Source organism: Strongylocentrotus purpuratus, unplaced genomic scaffold (assembly GCF_000002235.5).
Source record: "Strongylocentrotus purpuratus isolate Spur 01 unplaced genomic scaffold, Spur_5.0 spur5_scaffold_21, whole genome shotgun sequence".
Taxonomy (NCBI): domain Eukaryota; kingdom Metazoa; phylum Echinodermata; class Echinoidea; order Camarodonta; family Strongylocentrotidae; genus Strongylocentrotus; species Strongylocentrotus purpuratus.
In genome coordinates, this window is record NW_022145607.1 from 41,696,801 (window position 1) to 41,708,047 (window position 11,247).

Below are 11,247 nucleotides of genomic sequence, written 5' to 3' on the forward strand. Positions count from 1 at the left end.
GCGTATCCGGACACCTACCCCCTGGACAACCACCCCCGGATAAACATCCCTAGGATAACCACCCTCTAGGACAACTAACCCCTAGGGCAACCACCCTATAGGACGACTATCCCCTAGGATAGTTTTCGGGGGAATAGTTGTCCTAGAAGCTGGTTGTCATAGGGTGTGGTTATCTGGGGGAGGGGGTAATTGTCCGCGGGGTAGTTGTCTGGGGGGGGGGGTACTTGTCCTAGGGGATAGTTATCCGGGGGTATTTGTCCTAGGGGTTAGTCATCCTAGAGGGTGGTTGCCCTAGGGGTAGATGTCCTATCGGGTGGTTACCCTATAGGGGTGGTTATCCGGATGGCGGTTGTCTAGGGAGTATGAGTCCAAGAACCGGCGAAAAGTGCCCCGTGGTCAAAATCCCTATTACCAATTATTTTTTATATATACCTTAATTTGACCCAATAATACATCTAATCCTAACCCCACTATCCTGAGCTGAAACCTATTTTGATAAATGCTCCTATTCTAATCTGATAGGTGCCCCATTTGCACAAGTTGTAATAAATGCCCCTTTCTCCTCCTTAATAAGTGCGTCCTTTCCAGTGTGAGAAGTACCCATATTTTACCCCGACAAATGCCTCTTTTACTTTAACACATGCTCCTTTTTCTTTTTAAGTTGTGCCTTTTCCCTTCTGAATAAGTTGCCCTCTAACTTTTTTAATACGTGTCCCTTCCCCAATTTTTATTCAAATGCTCCCTTTTCTACTCTGAGAAATACCCCTATCAAATATTATGGTCGCCCATTTCCTTTGTAATGAGTGTATTTATCTTTCTAAGAAGTGTCCCTTCATCTCTGATGAGTACCCCCGTTTAGGTATGAGAAATGGGTGGGGGGGGGGGGGCGGTTTTTTCACCCCTTCAATACCACGTAAGCCTATTCATGATATGTGTTAAACATAGACGTACGAGGCAGTGGGGATCGATGGGGGTGGGAGTAGCTCGAAAGTGAAATTACTGCATGATATTTTGAGAACCGTCATCGATTTGGGCAGAGAGGAGATCTATTTATGAAAACAATAACCGATATAATAATAATAGTAATAATAGTGGGTTCTTATAGAGCTCATGTCTGCCAGTTTTAAGAGTACTGCATATGCATAGCCCTCCGCACTATTATTACCCCATACTCTAACATGGCTAACAATATTGGCGCTCTAGCATATATATGTATTTTGATGAAAAAACACCACCATTTCCACTATTTTCTCTTTTCCCCTTTGTTCCCTCTCTAACTGTCGAAGCAAGAAACGTTATATTTGGATTGAGTAACGTACGTCAGCCCCTCCTCCCCCCCCCCCCACCTCCGTGCTCAAGATTGTGCGCTGACTATATGTGACGACGCAATGTAGATTTAAAATGCTTACATTTAAACTTTCAGAGGCGGCAGACCCGGGAAGGAGGCACAGTGCTCCCCCACTTTATAGAGTATCCCAAAGGTGCCCCTGTCTACATAGTTTAAGAGCCCCTTTTATTACAGATAAGTGACCTTTTATTTTGTAATCAGTGCCCCTTTTCATCTCTGATGAATGCCCCTTCCCCATTTCATTAATGCCCCTTCTCACATCTCTGATAGAAGGACTCGATTAAAATCTAATAGGTGCCCCTTTTCTTCGACAGGTGCCCATTTTCCTTTGTAAAAAATGCCCCTATTCATCTTAAGTGAGTGCCCCTTTTCAGGTACAAGAAGTGCCTCTTACCACATCTGAAACGTGGCCCTTCGTCTCTTGTATAATTACCTCTTTGCCCCCTTTTCATTCTTGTAAGTGCCTCTGTTCATCTCCGGTGAGTGCCCTTATTCAAATTTGAGAGGTGCCCTCTTTAACTTTGAAATAAGGCCCCCTTATTCTTTCTAATAAGTGCCATTTTTCTTCTGAAAATTGCCACTTTCCTTTGTAATAAGCGCCCCTTTTCCGTTTTCATAAGTGCCTTAATTTTCCCTTAAAATAAACGCCCCTTTTCACCATAAAATGTACTAATTCAAAGCGACCAAAGTTTTTTTTTTAATTTTTTAAATTTCACCCAAAGATCTCGGATTTAAATTTGATATAATTTTGTTTCTTATCAAAGGTCTTTTCATTCTTTCATGATTAGATTGTTCTTAAAACCCTATCAGGGTTGTTTTTCCTCTTTATAAGATGCAATTTGTTGCACTGCGACCTCACAAATCTTAAAATTTTTGCTCGCTTGCTTGCAAATGAATATTCAAACCACCAAACCCAACTGCAAATCATGATGCTTAAGCATTATCTTGGACCATATATTAGAATATACTAGAATCATCCCTGATAAGGTAATCACAATGCAGGGGTATATACCAATTTCTAAAAATGGTATATTTCCACTTTCTCCCCAAAAAGTGCCCTTTTTTTGTTGGTCCCCCCCCCCCCCCACTTTGAAAAGCGCTCCGCCGCCCCTGCAAAAGATCAACAAAAATGAAGAACAACAGACTTCAATTTCAACAACTTCAAACTTCACCTATACTATATCGCTTTAGCTCTGATAATTCATATCAGTAATTCTAACTGTAATATTATAATCCTAGCTAGCGGTCAGAATGAGCAATTCGTGTCGAGGTTCCACGTACGAGACTCATTCAGAACTTTGGTCGATCCAAATTTAGTTTAAATTTTCTTTCATACTTTTCGGTTCATTTTAATTATAACATTTATAGTTTCCAGAGAAATTATCATTAAAAATAAGTACCCTCATTTCAAATACACGTACTTTATACGAACATCTTCCCTAATTTACCCTGTTAGGCCGACACAAATCACCACATCACCAACTCTGACAGAAATCGAAGCAAAATGTAATTTTCATTAAAATTGTCTTGAAGACTTTTATGTGATCATACCATTTTATGAATGATTGAAGATATTTGAATCAGAAAAACAACAAATAAAAGTATTCACAGCAAATGTTCATCTTTGGAAAATACTAGCTGAGATACTAGCTGAAATAATGTTAATCAGTCCCAGCACTGGTACAATAAAGCAGGTACTTGAAGTCTAAGCTTGTTTCTTAGAATACAAGTATATTTCTCATCATTATAATGATGGCCTGGAGGTACTGCATATTTGAATTGTAAATTAAAGTATAATTGACCAATGAAAATCAAGTGATATGATTATTTTGTTCTAAAGAAATTAAGATAGAAATGTCACAGATAGCATGCCTGTTATTCAGAAAAGGAGCTTTTCAAAAAAATTATCTAACTTCGGAAAAAACTTGCTGATAAATCGACCCAAAGGATGATGGGTGGCTACCATGTTATGTAATGCCTTTGAAAATTACACAACTTATGAAAATACCTATCCTTTATAGTTATTTGTATTGTGCGATATAGCCCAATGAAAATAGACAATCATTTTACTCTTACTACATGTATGCATTTGTTATTTTTCTTAAGAACTCCTAAGAATATTTTTCTTAGTATATAAATATAGTATTGGCCTTCTAAGAACTTCTGAGAATATCATTCTTAATATAGTCTAGTCCAAATAAAGCGATGGACTTCTTTTATTACCATGCAAACATTTTCAACAGTTCATTCGTTCACACATGTACATGTATACACAATTAAAGTATACCTCCTGCAATGACACATTGAGAAATGTTGAGGGGTTAAACTGATATCTGCTGAAGCCAGAAAGGCATCAATACTGTATAACACGATAAAATGCCTTCCTCACTGGACACTGGCTCCAAAATTGATAAATCATTTAGGAACATTTAAAATTTCTTGTGAACATGGCGAAATAATATTACATCTTTTAAAAATACATGTACTTTCAAGTCAAACAGGTAATCAACAGATACGATGACATGAGTAATTGTTTATTTCAACATAAACACAAATTCCTTGTGTACGACCCTGGATTCTTTCAGAAGAGAGAGAGAGAAATATTTCTTCCACAATGTTGTATCACGAAATGGTGATGACTTATCATAGTTCTCTGATTCTTTGATTGTATGGGTGCATGCTCCACTATAATAATTTACGAGACATGCTATCATTTCCACCCTGGTTACAGTGTACATAATAATTGGTATGTTTACTTAATACTTGGCCATTTTTATGCGACTGCACATAACAATCTGCTGTCGTTGTAATATTGTTATCATTCTATTTACCTTGATATGTCTGGTGAAGAGGACTTTGCCTTGTACATGTAAGTGACGTTGTGCAATGAAAATCGATAGTCGATTGGATGATGTACATTGTAGATCTACTAATTTTGTTTTGTCTGAAAGTATTATAATGTGATTCTTTTCCACTCGAAATATGTCCATAGCTATTTGTCACTTTTATGATACCATCCTGATCTACATCTAAGATATTCTTCTTCTTCTTCTTCTGTTAATCTTCAAAGGGCTATGCAGCCTATCACGAAGATCTGTAAGTAGATTACCAGTATACAGGCACACTAAACACCAGGGGGTGTTTCACAAAGATTCTAAGTTGGACTTAAACATTTTGGAGAGCCATATATGTAGCCTTAAAATGAAATATATTCAAAAGTAGAAATTGAAGTATTTAGACTTTTCATAAATTCCAAACTCTCCTTGATAATAGAAAATATGAATGATTTGAATCAACAGTTTATGTCTTTTAAAACAACTTTTATAAAAATATTTTTAAAGATGCTTTCAGTTTTCCAAAATTGGTAAGTCAAACTTAGAGTCAAGTCCAACTTAGGATCTTTGTGAAACACCCCCAGGTTTATACCCATGCTCTTTGCCAGAAGTGTAGTGTATTACCGTGCATAGGGTATGACTCTGCTATACACAGGGCCTCCAATTAATAATGTTCTGTCTAAAGGAACAGAGTGTTTTCCCCTGAACCCGAGCCTGCTTCAAGAACAGAGGGGAGGGGTGCTTTTACACACAACGTGGCGACAGTCATTTTTAACTTGTGAAGAGGGGATTAAATGAAAAGAAATCTAGAATGAAATAATCTGATATTGGTACATGCCCATTGCCCTACATTTTAATGATCATAGAAGGCACCTGGAATAAAAGTTTTATGTAAAGAAATATTGATTAACATAGATCCGAAAAATGCTAATAATTGCAATTTTAATTGAACTTTTACAATAATATGTTTATTTAATATATTTCTGATGAACATACAGTACATGTACATCAACTCAATATTTTTCAGAGACTCTCATTTCACACAGATGATAAATGTATTGTATCAAAGACAGGTTTTTGGTTTGGTTTGGTTTTTAGAAACTGGAAGAGCTACAATTTAAAACATAAGCTGGTTAAAGGATATCTACAGTCATAGAATAAAACTCACACTGAGTGCTTAATAATATTCCTCTCCAAGCGCTATAGTTCTCCTTAGAACTATAAGCTAAGAAAGATAACCAACAGTCTTTTTCAAGACTACACCAACAGTCCTTTTCAGGACTACACACCCTAAAGAAAGATTACCGAGAGTCCTTTTCTCACTCTCTCTCACATGGTGTATCCGCAAGCCTACTGTTTATCTACATCACCATGCAAGCCGATACTTACAAGCAGCATCTAATAATGATAATATAGTAATGATCTGAATTAATGATAGCACTTATATATCAAGGCTTGCCCCAACACATTCTCTTGACTACAAATATACATGTATACCTGCTAAACAGTTCTCATAGAATAATTGATAAAGCTACACATGTAAGTGATGAGCAAAGAAAGGAATTGGAAGGAAATTCAGCTAGTAGTCCTGACCAAGTACCAGTCATCACACATTAGAACGTCTAGTCCCATATGTGCACTTACATGCAAGTAGTTGTGCTTTTCAGTTAATATAATTGCAGCCATTTGTTGGCAGTTTATTTACAGTTTGCTGGTTTAATAACAAGTAAAGAAACCTAAACAATGCATGCTACAGCGAACAGATATACTCCAGGCAAGATTCTCAATGTTGTGTCCATTGTTTTATCTGAACTCAGATAAATTTTATTATTTGAACAGTTGTCTTTTTAATCGGACCAGTATTTCAACTTTCATAGTTTCATTGTATGATTATGTAGATATGTTTTGTGAATAGATATTCTTTTCTATTATTATATCCTCGATAGTTTTAAACTCATACATTTCAGCTTTTTAGCTGCGGCATGTGCATTATTGTATTCTATATTTTTTCTCGAAATAAACCTTAAATTGATTGATTAGCTACAAAGAAAACAGCAAGATACATATATCTCTGTAACTGAAAGTCCACAAAACATTGGAATAATCTTGATTGAAAAACAGTATTAAATGGTTCTGAACATGTTACACATACTGGACAACAAAAATGCACTACTTATTTAAATAAATTTTTATTGAGTAGGTAAAAAACAAAATTTTGCCTTAAAAATAGGGTGTGTTGTGTAATCTGCCATTGTGGAAAATAGAAATGCAGTTAGTCTTTTTTATTTTCAACCATAAGGTAATAGCTTCAAATCCTAGCCCAGCGCTTGTTTTGTTTTTTTGCATTTCACCTACATTTGCCTCTTTCAACCCAGGTGTAGTAAATGGGGTCCTGGTTGATGCTATGATTGCCATTTAATAAAGGCAACTTTGCTATGGCCAGGGTAAATACCAGTGTCTTTCACCCCATTGCAAATGGCAAAATTAAGTACAAGTACTATAATTCAAGGCAAATATATATTACAAAGTAAAATTACAATTATTATTTGCTGGTCCAACGTCAAAACCTACTTGCCATAAACCATCACATCACTGGAGAAAAATATATTTCAAAGTTCTGCTCCTAAACTGATTTGGCTCCAGAATGAAGCTGATTATGCTAAAAATTTCAATGATTTTGAATCCCAAATCAGTTTTGTTGACAACTTATTATCTTAATTTGTGTCACACTTTATAATCAGCAGTCGAATCATGCTGTGCCTGCCATTTCCATGTATGGGCAACTCAACAGCAATATTTGTTTCAAACATTTGCTCACTTGCCTACATAATTGGGCAAGCTAGTGCTCACATACATGTGGCAGTTTTACCTCTTTTTTAATATACTCAGTCTTTCTGCTCTGGTTGCTTATAGTGCTGTGGATGGCGACGCATGTTATGGTCAGCTATGGTTTCGCCAGTGCCTGCCCTCTGGTGGCCTCGATAGATCATGACCCCACAGCCAAACATGGTCAGGAACGCGATGAACATGTTGACATACACACGGAACTTGTTCCTCGTTGCATTCAACAGGTGCACCCTAATACATGAAAGAGAAGAAAAGGTTTTTATGAATTACGCTTATCAGCATATAAGTGTATGTGTGAGTAGAAGGGTCCTCAATACATTTGTGTTAAATTCACATAAACGCATTACAGCTATTTATTTTACAGTGTTCTATATGTTTTATCAAAGGTGAGCCTTAAACAGATTTCACTATAATAATCAAAGTGAAATCCAAATCATACATGTACAGTGTCCATGTACAGCCTATGTACATGTATCTTAAATTAAAATACTAGTAACATCATCCAAATTAATTGAACCAGTAGTACACTATAAAATACTCTTACAGGTATGTTCTATTCAGCTTATAAAAATGTAGAATTGAAAAACAGGTCCAAACGATCATTGAAAGAAAAAAACTTTAGAAGCCATGAAATTCCTTTGAAATTACCTATGGAGACAGAATGGTGATATCTTTGATTCTTGTTCTGCATTATAAACAGCATTACAAAAATAGAATGAAGCTATTATAACATTACCACCACCACCTCCCCCCCCCCCCTTCCCTTGTAAAGAAAAAAAACTACCTCTAATAACAGCATTATGGCAATTGCCCTAGGATACCTACCCCCCACCCTCCCCCTTCTGAAAGAACTATACTATCAAAGAGAAGTGTATACGTCACCAACTAGGGTATGGATGACTTGGATTGCAGTTCAAGTCCCGACATAGCACTAGTGTCCTTTGGCAAGACATTAATCTACAGTATCTCACCCTTGTACAACAACAAAACAAAACAAAAACAAAATTGGCCCAGTCTTGATAAAATTACAAGCACTGTACACAGAAAGATGTATATGGGACTACGCAACACGTGCACAATATCTATCCAGTCCGGATAGATATAATAATTTACCAAATATGTATCATCACGTATTAGTCAAAACATATTCTTTTACGCACAATTGGTAATAAGAGCTTCCATTTCATTTTTTGAGAGGGGGGCGTTTCCAAAACTGGTCTTTATCTTTAACCAAAGAGATAAATTTGATTTGTCCATGAAGAAAGGGTGTGTGTGTGTGTGTGAGGGGGGGGGGCTGATTTAATTGCCTGAGAAACATTTTTTTGTTAAATGCCTCCAGCAATATTTATCAAATATAGCTTCCTGGACACAAGAATGACTACATCATGTAATGTCATTGTTTATTGTTAATCATGATACGTACGAGACCAGATCAGGCACTTCTTCTGCACTCTTGAATTTTCCAAAGGACACTAGGAGACGCTTATCAAAACCAGATGGAGCTCTTGCACTGAAGTGTTCATGCTGTTGATTGCTGGCAACTGTGTTCAGATCATGAAAAGACAAGAAAGAAAAGAAAAGGTCAACAAACGATTATGAAACAAAATGATTTACCGGTAGTCCAATTAGAACACTGTAGGAGGGTCATCAGTCTGCAAGAATCTTCAACTGTGAAGGAGGTAGACTTAACCCAAAGAAGAAGAAGAAGAAGAAGAAGAAGAAAAAGAAGAAGAAGAAGAAGAAGAGGGTCTATAAACAGTTAACTAATTTCATTTGAAAATTTGTATGCTAGAATTATGGAATATTCAATATTATTACCCGTATCAGACATCTGAGCTGGTCATTTACAAAACCGTATTGCCCTAATTTTCACTAGCAGTGGGAACGAAGGGGTATATTCTTTGTATTTTCCTTGGTCTCCTTGCTCGTATAGACTTTGCGTGAAGAGACGAGTGAAAAACTGAAAATATACCTTGGTATTTTCCACGGTCTGGCATCCGGGCATCTTGTATTGACCGCGCCGTATTTTGTCATTTTCATTGCGCATTATGCGTACGAGAACCTGCGCACTTTGCGCGCACTCTATTGTGACGTAATAATCACACCAACTGCACACTGTTTGCAGTGTATCAAACATTTTCGTCAAGCACTGGATGCACAGTACTGATTTGACAAAGTTTGTTCAGTTCTTTGAGATTGTCATGGTGGATTTTTGTATTTGCTCTAGATGTCTGATTTGGATAACAATAAAAATATTGACTGGCTTTACTTTCGGGGGATATAAGAAATATTGACCGCGCTAAGACCATATTGCCCTCGTCTTTCGACTCGGGGCAATATGATCTGAGTTTGGTCAATATTTAATATACCCCTCAAGGCCAGTCAATATTATATAATTATTTGCGATATCAACATATTATTATACAAATCATACTGTACTATGTAAGTACATGGACATGTTGTGGCTTTACAAAAGACAGGTTGAGTACAAGAGAATTTTGTGAATAAATTTATTTATTCGCACATTTTCAAAGGTAAAAAAAAATTTCTCCTAAAGAGTCCTATGAATATTTACTTTGTGAAATAGATCTATGAAGGGGTGACCAAAGTTCGCGGACATTTTAGAACATATTACAAAATGTGATATTCGAATTACGATTTCTCATATTCTACACAAATTTATTGATTTCAATTATAACCAAAGGGACGGCGAAGTTTTTAACTACAGATTAGTTCAACTAGAAAATTTTATCGTCGAAGGATTTCGGAGATATCGCGATCTAAAAATTTGATGTCCGATCGTTCGTGCGCGCTGCATCTAAAAAAGTCATAAAAACAACGAGACCTAACTTCACGCACGGGTGATCCAAGTGTGATCCATCAAAAATAAGGTAATATCATAATTTGCAAGGCAAGATATCATACAATCAGTTAGTACCACTCTTTACTTACAATTTTGAGGAAATCTGCTCTCAAATTGAAGATTTTCAGACCCTTATCGGTAAGTTGATCATTTTTCGGAATGGACGCAAAATATTGCAAAATTTGCCGATCTTTTGTCAATATTTTCACAATTTCGTACCCAATTCCAAAGAAAATTTCAATTCTGGGTGATTTTATGTTCCTCTTTCCATTGGTGATATCAGATTTTCGTAATCTTACTGATTTTTGGAGATAGCGAACTTAGGTCACGCGCGAACTTTGGTCACACCACCATACATACATGATGTAGGTCTAGACCCTAACAAATATTGAGATTTCTTGGTCTGATAATCATGAACAAAAACAAACAAACAAAACAGAACAGAACAAAATAAAACAATTAAAAAAATGAAAATAAAAATCACCTTGCTGTACTTTCTCAGGGGTTTTGCTTGTTTTTCCATCCACTTCAACGACTCTGTTCGTTTTATCACATAACCACCTTCCGCCAATCTGCTGAGAAGAAAGCTCACTCCTGAGAAGAAGTTGTCTGCCAGTAGATGCACGTCCCATCTGTGTTACGACACTAGGCCTAGATCCGCTTGAATTGACAAGGCTTTTACTGGGTGATGTTGCCATTTTCCTGAGGCCGAGGCTGAACATTTTTATGTTTTGGTTGGACATGTTGATCCCTCTATGAAACAGTGTCATGACTGCTCTGCTGCCTGTTTGACCGACTTGCATCCTGATCCGATTGCTACTCAACTCTTCTTTGATCTCAACAAAATTTCTTGTGAAAACAGGCTGGTTGATAATCTTGGGCAAATTGGAATACTTCTCTACTCAATTTGTGAAAGTAATAATTGACTTCCGTGAAGACTGCTAGCCTATAGAGTAACTGATAAGTAGTAATGTCTTTCAAAAGCTGGGAGAAGGCCTAGAGTTTGACTGAAATATGAGCTTGCGCTCGTCGTCTGCTGACGAATTGGAAATTCAATTTTAAAGATGAAGTTGGATACAATTTGGATCGTTTATACTTTGAAATTTCACCTTCAAAACTAACCTGGTCGTGTGTGTACACCACTAAAGCCCAAATCTGTGACTGATTTAAAACATTAAATCATTAAATGATTTGTCAAAAATGTAGTGGGCATAAAACGATTCGATGCTCATTTTTGCACGTAGTCCCAAGGTCGTAATCGTATAATCCAAGGATATGGAATACAGGTTTGCTAATTTTGTGATATGTATAAATAAAGGTTCATATATTAATTAATTATTCTAAAATATGTAATA

At 36.5% G+C, this 11,247-nt stretch overlaps 1 protein-coding gene and 1 long non-coding RNA gene across 2 annotated transcripts; one reads left to right on the top strand and one right to left on the bottom strand.

Moving 5' to 3' along the window:
* Positions 1-3,602: 3,602 nt before the first annotated feature.
* On the top strand, positions 3,603-6,546 carry LOC115928096. The gene is made up of 3 exons (XR_004065873.1): positions 3,603-3,614; positions 5,762-5,767; positions 6,459-6,546. It is a non-coding gene; the product is annotated as an uncharacterized LOC115928096 (long non-coding RNA).
* Positions 6,526-11,178, bottom strand: LOC115918928. The gene is made up of 3 exons (XM_030994840.1): positions 10,377-11,178; positions 8,453-8,570; positions 6,526-7,260 (listed from the first exon to the last, which is right to left on the bottom strand). Exons 1-3 carry the CDS (start codon positions 10,693-10,695, stop codon positions 7,068-7,070), a joined length of 630 nt encoding a protein of 209 aa, XP_030850700.1. The 5' UTR covers positions 10,696-11,178; the 3' UTR covers positions 6,526-7,067.
* Positions 11,179-11,247: the final 69 nt, after the last annotated feature.

What these genes read in the sequence shown, in the direction of transcription:
- LOC115918928 (XM_030994840.1), bottom strand. Translation starts at nt 10,695, where the DNA reads ATGCAAGTCGGTCAAACAGGCAGCAGAGCAGTCATGACACTGTTTCAT. An exon ending in CCCTGAGAAAGTACAGCAAG is followed by an intron (nt 8,571 to 10,376) that starts GTGATTTTTATT and finishes ATCTGAACACAG; the next exon opens with TTGCCAGCAATCAACAGCAT. An exon ending in GAAGTGCCTGATCTGGTCTC is followed by an intron (nt 7,261 to 8,452) that starts GTACGTATCATG and finishes TTCATGTATTAG; the next exon opens with GGTGCACCTGTTGAATGCAA.